The sequence below is a fragment of the Micromys minutus genome, assembly GCF_963924665.1.
Source record: "Micromys minutus genome assembly, chromosome: 15".
NCBI classification, from domain to species: Eukaryota; Metazoa; Chordata; class Mammalia; order Rodentia; family Muridae; genus Micromys; species Micromys minutus.
In genome coordinates this window covers 17,301,928-17,322,743 of record NC_137984.1, presented here as the reverse complement: position 1 = coordinate 17,322,743, position 20,816 = coordinate 17,301,928, and the positions used below count along the sequence as shown (strand labels likewise).

General features: G+C 35.4%; 1 protein-coding gene across 1 annotated transcript in view; it reads right to left on the bottom strand.

Moving 5' to 3' along the window:
• The window catches only part of RALYL (RALY RNA binding protein like), a gene marked incomplete at both ends in the record, with an annotated part of 291,609 nt that overhangs the window by 8,616 nt on the left and 262,177 nt on the right, over window positions 1-20,816 (bottom strand). Inside the window, one exon of the mRNA XM_080929448.1 lies at window positions 1,317-1,430. Within this exon, the coding sequence (XP_080785574.1) occupies window positions 1,317-1,430 (114 nt within the window). The remainder of the gene's footprint in view (window positions 1-1,316; window positions 1,431-20,816) is intronic.

Here is a 20,816-nt window from a genome sequence, read left to right as displayed (position 1 = left end):
CAACTCTAGATATCTTTACTGTAAAGTGTAGGTAGACATAACTTTTTTTCAGTATAAAATATGTGCCATAGAAAAATCAAATTCAGTGAACGTTGTTCAATTTAATGTATCACGACTCCTCCATATTAACATGATGGGGAGAGTTACTGACTCCTGTTATTTTTAATCAGGTATTTTACAATATAGGTTGAATTACTTTATTCTGATGTGCTTCAGGCAAGAAACGTTCTGTAGCTCGGCCAGGAAGTAGGCTCCCATTCTGGTCAAGAGTCAACAGGCACCACGCAGGCTCCTGACTACTTTAGGACATAAACCATGGTTTTCAGCGATGAGCCTCAGCCACAATTCTAGTCCACAAATGTTCTCATTATCTAAAAGTAACTTAGTAGCTCCACTTTAGAGAACCCAGGAATTTAGCTCTGAGAGAAACCTGACACCTGCTAAGTCACAAATTGATTGATGCCTGTGAACCTTTGTGGGTATTCAGAAATAAGGTTAGATTTAATAAAAACTTTACAAAATTGTATTGTTCATTTATTTTCTTTTTGAGAAGTAACATTCCTAGGAAGTTATGTACCCTGTGAATCTGAGTAACACACTCACACACACACACACACACACACACACACACACACACACACGTAGAGTTATTAATACAATCTTTGGAGCAAGGGTAAGGCCTGAGAGAAGTACATACAAGACTTGAAAATCACAAATGTCAAAATGTAAAACAGCTCTGAGTTCATCCCAGACCTGATTTTTATGATTTTAAAACAGTGTACAAAAAAGGGTAAAAACTGACTCTGGCTGGGACCTATGCTCAGAATTCAAAAAGAGCCTGTAGACTGGTAGAGGAATAATCACTAATTTGGCCTGTGGTTGACAGGGACATACCACCGGCTTCTAGGTTTCAGAAGCTGGGTAAAGATGATTCATAGGGTGAAATTGATCTTTGTAATTATAGCCTTTGCAATTTTTTCATATTATGCTGTGGTTAAATTTAATGTGAATAATAATCTTCTCCTGACAACACTACCCATTACTCCCTTTTATTTTCTTTACAAATTACTTAATATTGAAATAGAAAGTTTCAGTTGTGATTCAAATGTTAGGGTTCTATTGAAATTCTATCCTTTTAAGAATTCAATCTTAGAAATATTGGTTCATGTGTAGCAAAGTGAGTAGATTCTATTAGTGCAACTGTGGCTTTTTGTTAACATTGTGACTCAGCTGGTGTCTCTCTGGCCTGCCTTCAGTGATTGATGGTGTTGAGTTTATTCCAACTTGTCTGTGACAACAGATTTCTTTCCACTTACCTGCTTCTGCCTTTTGCTGCTTCTCAATCTTCTCCAGGCGCCCTAGCAAGGAGTCAATTTTAGTTTTGATCTGGGTTAATTCTTTCTTGATTGTCTGTAACTCATCTGATTTCACTGGAAGGAGAAAGTGGAAAGAAAACAAGACATCAAATGGACCACTTAGAACACAATTCAAGACACACTTCTCAAGGATTGTCTTATAGGATTCCCAGTGAATCATCAGCTTCCTGTCACAGCTAGTCATCCTGAAAGAGTGCATGGCTCTCTATATAGAAATAAGGTTCTCAGGTACATGAGAATATGATAGTGTTCTAACTGAAGGACACGTAAAAAGATAAAAGAATCTGAGAATATTTTCAACAGAAGAATGCCAAGTCTTGTCTTATTCAGGTGAGAAAATATGCCTTCATAAAATTTCAATATAAAAATGACTTGAGTTAAAGATTAGTGATATCAGTATTAATACTACTTTGAAAAAACATGCTGTGTTATACAGATTTTGTATGTGTTGATATTGAGACAGTGTACTCCTCCATCATCCACTACTAATTGCTAGACATCAGTGATATTTTTAAGTCAGATCTTTGAGTAATGATTGAAATAAAAGTACCATATTTGTCCTTGAGAGAATATGATATTTTCTGAGCTCTTTCTAAAAATAGTGACTGATTGTACATACCTATTCTTAAGCCATGGGGCTAGTAGAATGGAAACACACATGCAGCCCTTCCAACATTTTTGTTTTATTTTCATACATATTTTGACATAAGGTATCAGTGTGTTCTAAAACTGTCCTTAAATATACCATCCTTCTGCTTCAGTCTTTCAAGTGCAGCAATTACAGATATATACCTACCACCTTATTGATAATTATATATATTATATATATATATATATATATATATATATATATATACATACAGCAATTTGTTCCAATTCTAGCTTTTTAGTATTTGATCTTGTTTCTAACAAAAAGATAGTGTCTGTTATTAATGGCAACATCTCATTTTTAAAGATGCATTTCAAACATGTGTTGGAATTTAACTCAATGGTTGAGACCTTGACTTCCAAGCAAATGGCTCCAGGTTTGGACCCAGCAACAGAGAAAAAGATTAAAAATGAGATAAGAAAGACAATATATATTAATAGCTTGTTGCCAATTTAAATTAACTATTCATTTTTAAGGTGCTTAAGAAAACTTCTGGGCATATGCCCAAAGGATGCTTCATCCTACCATAAGAGCACTTGCTCACCTATGTTTATATAAGCTTTGTTCATCATAGGTAAAAACTGAAAACAAAGAATGAATTTAAAATATGGTACATTCACTCAGATGTTAAAAAATAACCATGGGCTTCTCCTCCTTTTGAAGCTAGACAATGCCATCCTCAGCAGGATAGAGACATAGGTCCCTCCATGTGTACTCTTTGGTTGGTGTTGCACTCTCTGGAAGCTCTGGGGAGTTGGTTGCTTGGTTGGTTTATATTGCTGTTCTTCCTATGAGATTGCAAACCTCTTAAGCTCCTATGAAGACTTCTTTCCCCATTATAGAGGAATGCTGGGTGATGATGTGGGAGCATCTTCATAGAAGCAGAAGGTGGAGGAAGGGGGATGGAAAAGAACAGAGAGGAGATAGCATTTGAAATGTAAATACATAACATATCCAATTAACAATTTTTAAAAAGCTATCAAACATGCAGGGAAACAAATGTAAGTAGGAAAAAATTATTGTGACTGGTGTAACTCAGACCCAGAAAAACATTGTATGTACTCACTTATAAATGAACATTAGTTGTGAAGTAATGGATAAATCATGTTATGATTCATAGACCTAGGGAGGATAAATAATGAGGAAGGCAGAAGGACTCAAGGCTTCAAAAGCAGCATGTTCAAGTGTGTGTGTGTGTGTGTGTGTGTGTGTGTGTGTGTGTGTGTGTGCATGAATATCACTGGGAAGGGAAAATAGAATAGATTTTGTGTAACGATTGGGGGCAGCTGGACCTGGAAAAAGAGGCATCTGCTTAGGGGTGAAAGGAGAAAGTATTGAGAGAGATAGTGGAAACTGGTCATAGTATCTGTTCACAGTGGTAAAACCATAACTAAAACAAAGTATTTCAGGGGCAAGGTAGAAAAATCTTAATTACCTTAGATGGAGAAACCAAGATATTTCATGCCAAAACCAAATTTACACAATATCTTTCCACAAATCCAGTCCTACAAATGATAATAGATGGTAAACTTCAACACCAGGAGGGAAAGTACTCCCTAGAAAGAGCAATAAAATATTCATCTAGCAACAATCCCAAAAGAAGACAGCCAAACAAACATAATTTTACCTCTAACAACAAAAATAACAGGAAACAACAAACACTATTCCTTAATATCTCTGAACATCAATGGTCTCAATTCCCCAATAAAAAGGTACAGACCTTCAGACTGGATACAAAAATAGGACCCAGAGTTTTGCAGGAAACATATCTCAGCAACAATGTCAGGCAACATCTCACAGTAAAAAGCTGGGAAAAAAATTGCAAGCAAAGAGTCCCAAAGAACAAGATGGAATGGCCATTGCAATATTGAAAAAAATTAGGTTTTCAACCAAAAGTAATTTTAAAAGATAAGAAAGGACACTTTTTACTCATCAAAAGGAAAATCTATCAAGATGATTTCTCAAACCTGAACATCTATGCTCCAAATGCAAGGGTACCCACATACATAAAAGAAACTTTACTAAAGCCCAACACATATATTACTCTGCACACAAAGATACTGGGAGGTTTCAACACCACACTCTCATCAATGGACAATACAGATCATTGAAACAGAAGCTGAACAGAGACACAGCATTAACCGAAGTTATGAACCAAATTGCAAATTGAACCATTCTTATCTCCTTGTACAAAGCTCAAGTCCAAGTGGATCAAAGACCTCCACATAAAACCAGGTACACTGAAACTAATCGAACAAAGTGGGGAAGAGCTTAGAACACATAGGCACAGGGGAAATTTTCCTGAACGAAACACTACTGGCTTACTCTCTAAGATTAAGAAAAAAAAAGGGTCCTTGTAAAATTGCAGAGCTTCTGTAAGGCAAAGAACACTTTTATTAGGACAAAAGGACAACCAACAAATTGTAAAAAGATCTCTACCAATTCTCCATCTGATAGAGGGCTCATATTCAATATATGCAAAGAACTCAAAAAATTAGATCCAGAGAATCAAATGATCCTATTTTAAAATGGAGGTACAGAGATAAACAAAGAAGTCTCAACTGAGGAATACAGAATGGCTGAGAAGCACCTAAAATTTTTTTCAACATCTTTAGTCACCAGGAAAATGCAAATCAAAACATCCCTCAGACTCCACTTCACACCAATCAGAATGGTTAAGACAAAAAAACTCAGGTGAACAGAGATGCTGGCAAGGATGTGGAGAAAGAGGAACACTTCTCCATGGTTGGTGACCTAGCAAACATTCCTAGTAGAGGATATGAGAGCCTGTAACTAGGCAAGGCTTACAGTGGAGGGATTGAGATAAACTAGCCACAAGACCTTTCATCTACAATTTGTTTTGCCTGTGAAATATGCTGGGGTAATGGTGGCACAGAAATTGTGGCAGTGACCAACCAATGTCTGCTGCAGTTTTAGATTCATGACACAAAAGGAAGCCTGCCCTAAACAATGGAGGGGCAGGAAAGAGACACTGGATATCCCTGAGACCTAAGATAGAATGACACATGACTGGTAAGATAAAGAAAGAAAGAAAGAAAGAAAGACAGAAAGAAAGAAAGAAAGAAAGAAAGAAAGGAAGGAAGGAAGGAAGGAAGGAAGGAAGAAAGAAAGAAAGAAAGAAAGGAAGGAAGGAAGGAAGGAAGGAAGGAAGAAAGAAAGAAAGAAAGAAAGAAAGAAAGAAAGAAAGACAGTCATGAAAATGTTTGCTACTGATGTTGTGCTATTTCATAGACTGAAGCACAGGTTTGTTATCATTCACCCAGCAACTGATAAGGACCAGATGCTGAAACCCGCAAAAACTAGGCTGAAATATGGAACTCCTGTGGAGAATAGGAAGAAGGATTTTTAGGAGCTATGGGGCTCAAGAACAGTACATAAACATGGTTTATCAACCATAGACAACTAACCAGGTCTATAGGGGCTTACAGAATCTGACAGGGAGCATGTATGGCTCTGCATGTGTTATGGTCAAGTAGCTTGGTTTTCTTCTGGGACTCCTGCCAACAGTAGCAGGGGCTGTCTCTGATTTTTTTGCCTGCATTTCGGACCCCTTTCCTTCTACTGGGTTACCTGGTCCAGCCTTAATATGAGGTCTTATTATAACTTGATATGCCATGTTTAATTGTAATCTCTGGAGGTCTGATCTTTTCTGAAGGGAAAGGAGGAGGATATCTGGGGAAGCGGAAGGAGTTGGCATGAGAAGATGAGAAGAAGAAGTAGGGATGTAATATATTAAAGAAGAATAAATTAAAAAGACAAAGAAAAAAGGACAATATCATATTTAAATAATAATTATCTATGTTATAGAAAAGGGTTAGGACATCTCCTCTACTGGTTATGAAACAGCTTGTGTCATCAAGAGTTCACAGAGGCTGTGTACTTGCTTGCATTGAGCCTACATTAGACTGTGCCAGACAAGAGCAATTAGAGATTGGGAGGGACTCATCTACCCGGCCCTACTCCTGCTTGTTGGATTATGGGCTACCAGAAGTGGCAGACACTGTCCTTGGTTCTGTAGACCCTGGTGATTTCCCACCAACTAGTTCATGTTACTCAGACCTCCCTGGCTATATAATGGCTTGTAGAACAAAGTCAAAGGGCATGACAGTGGAATGAGTCAAAGGAAAGGGCGGAGCTTAATGGGGATGAGAAGAATAGAGAGAGGATGGAGAGTGACCAGTTACAGAGTGGTTAAAGAACAACTTTAACAATCGAAGTTACACAAAAGTTAAAGATATATAATATCTTATTCTGACAAGTTCAGTGCATTGTCAATATTTCATTTATCTGAAACCACACATGGTTATGTCAGGGTCCCACAACAGAAATCCTAAAATCCAATAGACTTAATAGTCCATGAGTTTCATTAGGAAGGCTTTGAGTACACTACTGCTTTAATGCAGACCTGTGCTGCCTATCTGGCATATATACATCTTTTTGTCATTTTTACTTTAATTTTATATTCACTCCAGCTTAGATATTCAGAAGAAATTCTGAATACATTAGTGATAATTTTAATTTATATATTTGTCAATTTTTATTTATGAAATATTATACTATACATAATACAGTAGGTCTCAAAAGATAGAAAACGGTTTTTCCAGTTCAAAGAAAATTACTTCCTCCTTACTAAATCAGAAAATTAAGATAATACTTATCTCTACTGTAAAGTACTTTGTAAGATAAAAACTGCAAGAAACAAAAGTCTCCTGCAAGTCCATGACAGAACTGGCTTAATACAAGAAGAATGCAGTTTCAAGAGTGACTCCCTCTGGATGTCAATTATTTCAGACATCAAAGTACCATTGCTAAATTACAGCTAAATTTAAACAACATCATTTGTCACTATGAGAAATTGATTTTACTTTGAAGAATGATACTCATTTCCTTTGGTGGAGGCTTATCAAGTAGTCTTACTTAAATCTATCAAATTTAATAGAAAATATTTTATCTGATAAAAGGTTACAACGATAAAAATAGCAATGCTAGAAACGAATAGAATGTATTCCCATGGAAATAAGCTAATCCATAGCTCTTACTGTTTAATTTTAGTTTATCATACTAGAAAACATAAATTGATAAGTCACCAACATGTCACATTATTAAACCTGCATTAGAATGCACTTTGACATTTGGGTTTACATGGTAGGAACCTGTAAGTGTCCAGAGAACCAAGGTGAGTTACAGACTTAACACCAGTATTTTCTAAGACCAGAGAAGGGTTGTATTGTTGTTTCAGTTTAATTAACACCAATGGAATTTATAAGGTTATACATTCCTTAAAACAGGAAATACCCATCAGTTCTTCCGGGACCCAACCATGTAAAAATGAACTGAGTCTCTAACCTGTACAGACAGACTGCCTGATTCCTCCTGGGGAGAAAACATGAAGTGCTAACAATAGCCCATCTCTCATTAACAGAACAGCCTCCTGTTACAAAGGAAAGTTTGTTATCCATGGACCTAGGGAACTGCTACGTGAATTTTCTGTACTGTGTAACTTTCATCCTCTTCCTTAAACGAAACAGGCACAAACTTCTTAGTACCATGTTCAGAGCATCAAAAGGACCTGTAAGTGATAAACAGACTCATATGATTCATGCTATTATTATACTGTTTTATTGTGCAAACATGTTTCTCTAATCAAAGGCCTTTCTGTTCCCCAAGTATATGTCTCAAAATCTACCCAACGTTTGAGGGTTTAGACTTGTTTGCATATGAATTCCTCTTTAACAAATCCACTGAAGAGTGAGTCTCTCACCTGTAATCGCTTTAATGGTGCCTCACATTTAAGGCTACACATTCTCTGATTATTGACTTTTCTTTTGCATGTCTGTATTTCAGAGTAAATGATACGTTTCCTGAGTGAATACTTCTTGATTAGGCACTTGGGATATTCAACACCCCATTCTGTGTGTTTTCATAGTCTCCCTCAACCTTCTACTGATTAGTGAATTCCTGCTCTGAGGTTTAGGGATTGAATCAGCCACTGTTTATTTGAAAATGACTGTAATGACTTAAAAGGAGATGTTAAATCAAGTAAATTGCCAAAGGAAAAATTGTGTTTTGTCCTAAGAAATTGGATTCTAAAAATGTGTAGGTAGAATTTGGAGAAGCTATGGGGCACAGGGTCAACTTACAATTGTACACTTGCTTAGGTTCTAGAACTAAACTTCTGTGGAAAGAACATCTTCAATTCCTTCTATTCGGTTATCAGATTAACAATAGAACTTTATCTTTGTGTCTAGACACAGTAAACAATAAATACTAGAAAGAGTTTAGTATGTGTATATGTACATATTATAATTTTGTGATACTTTCAACAAGGATAACATATGATATTTCCTAACCTTTATGTATGTGACAGGCAAAAATAGTCATAAAACAAAAATCTTTAAGAGCTGACAAAGAAGGAGAGAGTAAGCAGCCAAGATGTTCAAAAATGTAAATATCATATAACTCTAGTCATGTCCTGCCGAAGTGCTATGATGAAAGAAAGTGAGAGGAAAGCATGGTTTGGCAATTAATCAATTTAAATTTTCCCTAATTCCTCTTTAGATGACAATCCTCATATTTTAAGACACATTGGACAGAATACAACACCTTTTTTAAAAAGTATGAAACAGTAACAGTAGAGAATATTTTCTGAAAATGATATTTTTAGTCAACATACTGTTAGAAAATTATGGTAGAATTATTTCACTAATGGACTGACAACTAACTGTCACTACTGAAGATTACAATTCTTTTTCATCAAATATTTACAAAGTTTGGAAAGTTATTTCTGTGCCTTTCATCTCCAGAGCGTCCATCCTGCTTCAGCCTCTGCTGTTCTTTTTAATACTTTGAAGCTGTATTATTCACAACTCCTGGTCATCCTTATGAGTCATGTAGTCTCAGACTCATTGCTTCAACCTGGAATACATCTTTCATTTCTGAAACAGTTAGTTACAAGTTGCCAACATTAAAGGTATCCTCATCCCATTTTTTTAGCAAGTCGTCCTTCTCCCAACCTAACTTCTCTCAGATGTTGATACTTCCATGTCTTCTTTCTTTAAATGTCTGTTTTAAAGTCACAATTGTTTTTTTTTTACTTAAGTGTTAAATATATAGCTGAAAAATATTAAAGGAAATAGATTACTGTAAGTTTCTTGCCCAGAAGCTATGGATACGACACTGGACAGTGATACGACATTCCCTATAATTGTAGAACTCAAACCCTAGATGGAAGAAGGCTATATACAGAGATAAGACAGAAGTTAGAGAGAGCCTGACCTTGCCATTAGAGTTTTCATTTTTATATAAAGTAGTGGGGAAATTTTCAGAGATAACCAGATATTTCAACAGAAATCTCAGCGAAAGGAGAAAGCTGACAGAGGGAGATAAAGGCTGATGGCTGGGAAAGATATAGAGAAGAACAGTACACACACAGGATGGCAGATAACTTGGAAAGGAAATGAATGTGGCTGGAGGAAATGAATAAATGGGTGAGTATAAGGAGTTAGTGAGTGAAACAGAGTGCAGAGTTCAATATTGGTTCTGGGTGCCACAGTGGAACTGACAGACATATCAGGGCATCATACTGAGTGAGAGACATCTGTGGTATGATGGGCAGAATCAGTGGATCACCAAGGCTCTCAGAATGGCCCAAGGAGAGTAGATGCTTGACTGAATTATACCAAGACATTGTGTGAGTGGGATGGGTGCATCAGGTGTTTTGAGATAATCAGTAATTGCTTCTTCAAAGAAAAACTCTGAATAATCTATTCAATAAACGTTATAAGACAAGTATTTTGAAATAAGACCCTTTTGTCCTGTTGAGTATAACTTATCTCTCTGTGTATAATTATAGGTCCTAAATGATAAGATTGGTAAATGAAAACAGTATCAGCACATAAGATACATTGTCTTTTGTGGAAGGAGGGATGTTGTTTGAGAAAGTAAGAGTTTCTATCATACAGATAAAGTAGTTTCTCTAAAGCATCACTGTGGAATTTTGTTAAAAAGTAAAGCCAAATCACTGCAAATCTCTTTTCACTAGAGCGCATTTATTTGTGATAAATATCACTGCATTTCAAGGTAGTAAAAAAGTAATAATTGGTTCTTTTTTTGTATCATGAGATATGATTTATACAGGAAATTAGGCATAATCCTGACACCATCTCCCTATGTGTACAGTTTTGATTTATGTAGTGAAAAACAGTTCAATTTAATCACCTCTGGATGCCTTCTATCCACAGACAAATAAAGAATCTGGAGATAAGGGTCTAGTCCAATGGTTCAAAATGGAAAGCCACTTTGCCCTGTAGGACATGCTATACTAACTAAAGACAGTTTGTCCATAAAACTGGAGCGTGCTATCTAGTGAGCATTTGTTCTGTTGATGATTCTACAATTCATAATCTATCTATCACACCACCATGCAAAGAATAATTTGAAAAAATAAGGGGAAATAATTCTAGGCTTTTGAAACTCTGGGTTTTATGGTTGGAATGAATATTTGATAATCCATATTTAAGATTTGTAATACTACAAATCTATTGTCTGATCTCTTTGATATTAGAATATAGTTGTTCCATTTATTTTTTTCCCATTTTTTCCACTCCAAATTTTCCCATATAACCCTCCTTGCTCTCTTTCAATTCTATGGGTTCTCTTATCATTAATTGTTGTTACGTAGATATGTGTTACGTGGATATGTTACATGGATACACCTGACACTCCTACATATAACTAGTTCAGTCTATATAATATTCCTTACATGCGTGTTTTAGAGCTTAATAATATGTGGAGGTAAAGTATTTTTGAGGTAGTGAATGGTAGATGAGGACATCGGCACGGTCTCATTATTATGTAATTAGTGATTTTAGGACAATAAGAAGAAAGTGCCCAATTAATAAGCTATATTAATCTCTACTGCCATGCCGCAACCCAACTGAAAGCTTAAGATGCTTGGCAGACACCAGCTACAGTTGAGTGACCCTAATTTCTATATCATGCAGTGGGTAAACATTTACAGTAGATGAATTGTCTGGACCATGCAATTCTGCTCAAAATAGAAAGTGGGCTTGAGTCACTGTTGCCTTGATTCATCAGCATTTATAACATTTTCTAAATATTAAACTATTTAGAAAAATTATACATGTTTGTAAGCAGATAAATCTTACTAATAATTAATGTGAACTTAGGACACATTTTATTTCCCAAGCCCTTTATACAATATTGAAATATTTGAATACATTTACATACAAGTTAGTTAATCATCCCTTTCATGTGTTCTATTTCATCAATAAGAGGTCCAAGAATACTGAAGCCATGATTTCTTGGTATCAAAAAACCTTTCTGCATATGTGGAGATCATGTTGAAACTCCTGTCTTCTGGCTGCAAACACGAGTAACTTCATTGTGTGTTGGGTAATTCTGAGCAATGTGAAAATGTAATCAGTTTAATTCTGCCTTCCACTGTTAGTTAAACCATCACAATATGTAATTCAGCTACTCAAAAATAAGTATTAATTTCTGTGAAACTAATTTGTGGAAATCTTACTTTATTTCATCTGCTTCTGCAACTGAATCCCCCTCTTCTTTTATTCATGCATTTTAAGGTGGTTTAATTTACAGAGGCTAATTTACCAGTCTTGTAAACAATTCCAAGAGCCAAACTTCAAAGAATTTTGCTAAAATAAATTGGAACAGTTGTTATCCTTTCCAAAGAATTTCTTAAGTAGAAAAATTATTTATGTTAGCATGTTTATTCATAAACTTTATGTTTTTATACATAATAGGCATTATCTCTATGTTTCTATAATGAGAAAACTAACTATCCATTTGTTATCTACTGTTTGTGTTCATTCACATAGAGTTTCTTTATTAGATACTTACAGGCAATTATATTTACTCCTTATGATAAATGAATGAAACATGTATTATTAAAATATTTGGTGACACATGTATTGTTAAGATTACTTTGTCGATTATAACTAAGCAAGAGAAGTAATGTCTTTTAGGATCACATCTGACAGAGGCCATGAAAATGACAAAGATTTTTTATGTCTGAGTTTCTCTTTACCCCTAAGCTCATAGTGAGCGACATGTCCTCCTGGCCTCCCGGAATTCACAGTTGGTGGTAAAAGTATGGAAACAACTTATCATAAGATAGAAGAACATAAATACACAAGATAATGAGAAATAAGTGAAAAGTTCCCATTACTTGACACAGAAAATTCTTTCCAATATAGTGTGCCCATAAAGTAATAACTCTTTATTAATGGATCATGTTTATTTACTTCTTGTTATATAGTTCTTCAGTGTTCTGCTTGTTTCATGTGTGGAAAATGAGACTTATCTTGTGCTAATTAATTAAACTTGTGTCCAATATTGAGTGAAAAATTTATCTTTATTGAATTTGATTACTGATTTTCAAAGTAGCCATAAAATACTAGACTCCCGAGCAAAGACTAGAAGTCTCTTGGACATTTCAGCACAAAACCACCACCACCACCAACAACAACAACAACAAAACATGAATGCCATTCAAAGAATAGGCAATTGTCATTGGGGACTTGAAAATACACAAAAGTCTGATTTCTTCTAAAATTTTAAGAAAAAAACAGAATTTTTTTCTTCATTTCTCGGAATGAATAGATTTAGTGGATAATGCACATTTGAGCTTCAACATTGTCAAAGTTATGGCTCTTATCCAACAATGAAGAAAATGAATAACAAAGTCAAAGCATGAAGAAGAGAAATACTGGCTGGATGTTTTACAAATATTTGAGTATAGTGTGTGAAAGATTTAATTGTCTGCATTTCTATATATAGAGAGGGATTGTACATATATGTGAGTAATAAAGACAAAAAAGTGGGCTTGAGTCCAGTGATTAAAGATGAAGAACTGATTTGGTTCTAGAGGACAGTAATGGTCTCAAGCACTAAAAGGTCTAAATTTGGTTCTAGATTACTGTTACCAAGGCTGAACCTTGGATACTGGGCAACTGTCAAAAATGATTATTAGTTAATTCATAATATAGTACAATATGCTGCCAACCCCTTAAGATGATGAACCAGTTTGAATTAGAGCTATACGAACATGAGATTATAAGTTGATTATCTTCAATCATAAATATTTATGCTATCTTTGATAGATGGGTTAACAGGTTGGTCACAATTTTAATTTTAGCAATTTAAAAATGAACTAAAATACACATAGAAATTTAAGTTTTAAGCCATTTACATTTTTAAAATTTTAACTTTTATCCAATACACAGAAAATTGAATATATTAACATTAGAGAATGAGATAATTTAAAACATGCATGCATTTTGTACAATCATTGACAATAAACATAGACACATGTATTTCACACATAATATTTTATACATTGCACAGATAAAACACATAGGTTTCATATAGTGCACTATATATAGTGTGTACATAATAACTGTCCTTATTCACTCCATTGTGCGAGGGCATGCTATTAAGACTTATTAAACATTGAGCTTAAATGACATCTAAATCTGCAAAGGTGCAATCAGGTATCTTGGTTAAGCATCAAATTGGATATAAGCTCCATTCAGTAAAAAGCAATTAACGCCTACTACTGAAAGCCCAGCTAACTACCAAATTGCTGGTGAAGATATGGAACCTAGGAGAGAAGCTTCTTCTGTCACGTTCCAAATTCATTTTTATCTTTAAATATATTCTAAATAGTTATCCTGATACTAATATGTAAGGGTAGCTCTCACCCCTCATCAAAGAATCTTCTTTTGCAGCAGAAAATCACAGTTGTTCAAAATGCAGAAAGCAACTGGCTATGGGATGCACATCACGCAATGAATACACAACCCCTAAACATAAAGCTCAGAGAACATCGAGGAAAAGAAATAAGAAAGGTTTTAAGAGCCACTGGGTTGGAGTATCTGCTATAATACTGTGTCTTGTGTATGTCAAGTCAGGAAAGTTGCATTCACAATATCCGAGCAAAATGCTTGTCTAAATAAACTGTAAGCAATGAGAACATCAGTGGATATGCCAATATGAATGGGGAAATCTCTCAGAAGGTATCACTCCTAGTTGTAGTAGTTAATAACTACAAACAGAAAGATAACAAGGCTTCCCCAAGGATGAGTCCTCTAATTGGTCATCCAATACCAAATGGTCACATCTAAATAGAAATGATACAAGCAACAGAGAATGGAATCAGCATGTTTACTGGTATGCATATAATTCATGGTCTCTTTATTAATTGTTGCTACACACACACACACACACACACACACACACACACACACACACATTTCTAAATTTGTAAATACAACCTGATCAATTTGGATATTATCTTTGGTATGTATATTTTGAGGGCTGAATATATAGTAGTGAGTCATCAGTTGATGTACTCTTCCCTGAGAAAAACTATTTTCCCCTTCTCAGAATTATTTAGCCTCTTGTATGAGGTTGAGACCCGGTGTGCTTTCACACATCAGCATGTCTATTGATGTCCATGTTCAGCTCAAAACTAGGCAGTCATGTTTGGTAAGACTCTGTGGGCATAGGTCGGTCCTAGGAGACACACTCTCACAGCAAATTATTTCACAGTCAAAATCCCACATTATTTTGCACCCCTCTTCCACAATGGCTCCTGTAACTACACTGTAGATACACTATGATTTGGTGCTAAGATTCACAACACTGTATAATGACTTCGGTTCTGGCAAGAATTTTCCTTGATGAAATCTCAGGACTATATTATATTTAGGGGTTGTGATAGCTTAGTAGTCTTTGTAGTTTCTGTTGTGTTTATAAAAAGATAAAAATGTAAGAATGAAGCCTTGTGGTAATCCTTAGTATTTATAAATCATTATGTCTAATCTTTACACACCAAGAAAACATTGACTATTTCCATGTTATGTTTTGTTTTATATGTACTTTATGCTCATTGAAAGTAGTAAGTTTCCAATGCATATTATCAAACCTTCAAAAAAATCAAGTACTGAAAAAAATATATTGACATAGTTTTATGCAAAAATGCTTTTAAAATTTGTACATGTATCTCTGTTTTTAAAAAATAAAGCTGTTTAACAAAAAACAAAGAGAAGGAATATATTTTGGTGCGTGTATGGTAAGGTGTGCAGTAAGAGGATGTCTCCATGGGGCCCAGGCTGAGGCATCCCTACCCACTGAGGGACCAGCCACAGGATAGTGTAGTATAGAAGAAAGTTTATTTAGGCCTTGGGGAGGGGAGTAAGAGGGTAAGAGAGAGAGAGAGAGATAGAGAGAGAGAGAGAGAGAGAGAGAGAGAGAGAGAGAGAGAGAGAGAGAGAGAGAGAGAGAGAGAGAGAGAGAGAGAGAGAGGAGTAGTGGCTGGCCATGAGCACTTGGAGAAAGGGGGGGGGGATGGGGAGAGAGGAAGGAAGGAATGAGAGGGAGGACAAAGTGGGAAAAAGAAGGCAGGGGCAATAGAGAAAGGAAGGGGCAAGCAGCCCCTTTTATAGTGAGTCAAGCACACCTGGCTGTTGCCAGGTAACTGTGGCACAACGCTTAGACAAAATGCTAACTGGTTCTTCTCCAAGGCTGACTGATGACTTACTAGCCTCAGGATTAGGCTAAGTTTTCATTACCTAGTAGGCATGGTTTCCCTCTTACTGAGTGGGTCTTAAGTGAAATTAGAGAGCACAAATGTATGCATGCTGCTACAGCCATAGGGATATCATTGAGGTTCATAGATACCATATCTTGGTAGGATTGTTGTTTAATTCCTTCTTTTGAAGCTTTCATGGTGGTGTCTGGTAACATGAATCTTAGTTCTCCAGAAAGAGGTACTCACAGGACTCTAAGCCCACAGAATGGAGCACATAGTGCTTCTAGCAATAGGGACTCGCTTTCTACACATCTGGAGGGCAACCAGGAGTAATGGCAGTAACTTGTAATGTTTTCTGTATCTCTTGGGCAACCCTGACAGTTTAAAAGAAGACTTCTCACAGCACAGACATAAAGAAATAAATAAGTAATCATGGTAAAAAGAAAAACACTATTTTTTAAAAATGAAAACTGTTTAAATGGTTGTCACTCTTGAGTGTTCACTTTTGGGAAATTATCACAATAATATAGTTCTGCTTTATAAGATTTTTCTGTTCAGCAGAATTAAGATATATTAAAAAAAATGAAATAAGAAATAATGCTGAGTTATATTACTAATTTCTTCTTTCCAATGCATTAAAATGAAAAATACCTATTAATAAAATGATAAATACAGTTCAGTAAATATTTTCTCATATTATTTCAACATTAACACCATAACTTATCACTTCACTGAGAATTTTAATTAGTGATTTAAGTTTGTAAAACTTAACTGTTCCTAGGAAACAGGCTTAGTCATACAAGAAAGTGGATAGAGATGTAAATAAAAATACTGAATAATGCAAAAAGACCAAACCAAACATTGTATATTTTCTTTCATTTGTTGATGTAATTTTTGAATTGATAGATACATAAATTTCATTTTAAATTTTTACATAGTTAGGTTTATTAGATACCAGAGACCAATAAATGAATGATTAAATTGATATATAATAAGCTCAATACCAAGAATGGGTTACTCATTCTTTTGCTATTATTGGCTAGTGTGGTTCCACAGTTCCTGAAACCTTACAGGATACTGGCAATATTCTTGTATCTCACTCAATCTTGATGGTGAGAGCAATACCATTGAGTAATAGGACATATAGAAACCAAGCTGGCACGAATCTGGAAGCTTTATTGCTATGGCTGCTTTTTTTAGTGGTGGAGAGTATTAAGCACTCCTTTGTAGTAGAAAAGCTTATCCATGTGAACCTTGTGAGATATAATATTGACAGACATGGAAAGACATGTCCACTGGTGTGATATATACAAGATCATGGGAGTAAGCACCACGTTGGGATTGGATTTAAGTTCCATTCCACAGGTGAAACTCAAACCTAGTACCATTGTTGATTGAAGATCCTATGTTTAGATAGGACACAGACTCTAGGGGAGCAAATAGCACTATGACTTTACAAATGAACAAAGCATTAATCTGTCATCTAATTATTTATAATTATAACTGTAGATTATTCCCTTTCTCAATCCTCACCAGTGAAAATAACCTTTTTTAGGAGGTTGTGATTAACCAGAGACATAAAACTAGGCAAGGTGAAGATAAAAATAGTTCAGTTCTCAGCTCTGCATGGTACATATATAACTTCCAAGGTCCAGGTGTCATGCACGAAGAGTTTAAGAGCCAGAGAAGATTGAAAAGTGTCTCAACTACATGTATTAAATCACATATATGTATGCATGTAGACCTATACAAATGCAAGCCACACCAAATCCTAGAACAGAGATGTATGGAATGAAATATCTCCTAGACAAGAAGCTATTGGCAACTGATATCTCCTGAGAGACAGAAAGACAGACAGACAGACAGACAGACAGACACACACACACACACACACACACACACACACACACACAGAGAGAGAGAGAGAGAGAGAGAGAGAGAGAGAGAGAGAGAGAGAGAGAGAGTCGGACACAGACACACAGACACAGACAAAAAGAAAGCTAAGAGAGTATACCATGGTGGTTCAACCATGCTCCAGTGAATAACTGATTATCTAAAAATATTTAAGCAAGAAACATTTTCTTTTCTGGGTACATTGGAAGGTGGCTGGATCTTGACGAAGTTGGGGGAAGGGGAGAATTTGGTCAAAATATTTGTGGAGAAATTTAAAAAAAGCTATTAAGTATAAAGAAAAATAAGACGAAGAGTTATAAACAGAGACACCTAGAACTAAACTCTGTGACACACACACACACACACACACACACACACACGGGGTGAGGATACACATAGAGTCATCTATACATGCACATAAAAAACAGGCCTTACTAAGACTTAAATAGGAGGAAAGACAAATAGAGAAATAAGAATGATGAGAGTAGTTGACGACTTACTTAATTGACTACATGTGAAAGAGTTAAGGTTCATTATCCTAATAGGCTCCTAATTGTTCCCTGAGACCAAAATCAGTTGTTGGTTGTTTTGAAAAAACACAAAAATAAAGTGGCTAAGTATTATGGGTTAAAATGGATTTTCCTGAAGGGCATTCCTTCATATCTTGAAGATAACTTTATTTGGAAGTGAATCTTGCAGAAAACATCATGATGAGGTCATTGAGGTGAGCCAATCTGGTTAGACTAATGTAGTTCAGAGCAGAGAAGAGAAAATAGAGATACAGAGAAGTGCACTGTGTTCTGTTTCGTAGCTTCTGACACCCTGATGAATTCATGCCTCTCTGGTCTGCTCAGCTTCTGATTGTTATAACTTTAGGAGACTGATTCAAGAAGCAAGGCAGAAAAGATGAAAATGCAACCCAAGTATCCAGGTGGAAAGCACAAAAAAAAAGTATCACACAAAGTAAAATTCAAGGTTAAAATAGCAAGTAAATATTATATAATTATAATATGCATATTATTCATAATATATTATTATAATATTTACATGTCTACAGTTCAGAGAAGTTGAAAACACAAACTCAGACACTTATGTGCAGACTCCTAATATGTGGCTACTGCCCTGCCTCTGCTACTGATAACTCCATGACTTTCAAGATGTTTTCCAATGTGTCTGCCTTTCCACACCTGTAGAGTGAATGCAGTGTGAATATTCACAAAATATTCATGAATAATGAATAAACTTATCCATACAACACCTGAGGTAACAGTCATTATAGATACTAAAACAGAATTATATATTATTTTCTACTAAATATACAGAGACATACAAGAAAAAAATGAAGCATGCAAATGACACCCATTAAAAACTTTACTAATGTTGAGTTTTCAGGATTGGGCATAGAAATCTGCTGCCACAAAACAGCTTTAAAGAGGATGTATATGTTTCAATCTGCCACCTACTTAATGCCAAACATGAGCAGAAATGAAAACATTTGCCTACATGAGAATCACTGTTGCAGAACCAAAAGATATCCTGAATAAGAATTTGAAAGGTTTATTATTCTTATTCTTCATTCTCTCCATCCAGTGAGAAATTTACATGAATAAATAAATAAATAAAATTTAAACACTATAAAGGGGAACAGAATAATTGAATGATTTTTATATTAAGAGACTGGCATAAAGCAACCTTTAGAAGCTCTTGCTTTTCTCAGGTTCTTGCTAGCAAGACATGAAGACTCAGCAGTTGAGTTTTCTAAGAGGGAACCTGTCACACACAGCCAAGTTGTAAGCCAAGTACATTCCTAATTTGTGCCTATAACATCAGAAGGTTCCATCTTCCAAGGGGATATTTGGAAACAGAATGTTTATACATACACACTGTGGTGAACTGCATTTTCAATTTTGCTGGTGTTTCTGCTGGTATACCACATTGCCACTGAGCTCTGGACAACATGTATACATTTTGATAATTATCTTTTTGAAAGGATTAATATAAAACATGATACAAATTTAGAATGCAATTTGAGCCTCATGTTTACACAAGGGCCAAATTCAATAAAATTCTTAACTCTTAATGAAAATCCAGTGACATATCAGAATGTTTCGATATTTACCAGACATGAATTCTCTCTCATTCTGACTCAAAACAAAATTCACACTAACTACCCATTTGCAGGATAGATTTGAAGTAAATAAACAGAGAGTAGCTAACTTATGTTTGCATCGTGATTGCAACAAGCCAGTGAACCAGCAACCAGACTCAAGGTTCTACAAAGTATGTGTTGCTTCTTCCTGAACTATTTTATAGGCATGAAAATAGAATAATTTGATAGTTAGCTTTAATAGTTCTTATTTTGTAGCAATAAGTATCACCTATATCTTGATGTGACAATCAAAGCCCTGGCTTCCATGTATGACTTCTGTTTATGAGTTTCATGTCCTGTGTTTGTAGTCACCTCACTGTTCTGAGTTAACATATTTTCTCTTGGAAAGAGACCCCTTAAGACTCAGGAATCAAATACACCCCCCCCATGTCTCTGGAAGATTTTATAGTATACAAGATATATACCTGTTTCCTCTACACCTAGGGAATGTATATCTATCTATCTATCTATCTATCTATCTATCTATCTATCTATCTATCTATCTATCTATCTATCTATCTATCTCTCTATCCATCTTTTTTCACTATCATCTATCTGTATCTATCAATCATCTACTTATCTTTTTACAAATATATGTACATGAATATATGTATACATATATGTATATATGTATTTGTATGGAGAGACAGACATAGAATGAGAGTGACTCTTCTAATTGAGGTGCAAATCGTGCTGGAGCTCTAGGTGTGAAGTTTCCAAAATCATCACCCATACGGGTGTGAGCTTTCCAGTGATGTGACTGCTTATGTGTCATCAATACTCCTGTGAATAACGCTGCATCCATATTCATGTAGCCCCAAATAACTCATTGCTTCACTAAGACAGACTTGGACAGAATTGCTTCTTTGGTCTGTTATGGGTAATAGATCTGGATTGAATAAATTTTGTTTGTTTGCTTGTTTCTACATTTTCGTAGGAAAATCCACACAGTTGTTCATATCTGTCTCACATGTCTTAAACATTTTGGAATAAGCCAAACCCTTTCAAAGCTGTTCTGGGGCTTGCTTTGTGTTCTTGTCTTCAGACATGGTCCCGCTCCTACTTCCAGCTTCAATGGCTTCTTTGTTGTTCTGCTGTGACATTCACATTTTTGACTATCATTCCTTGGTCTGCCTGACATGTTAAAAATAC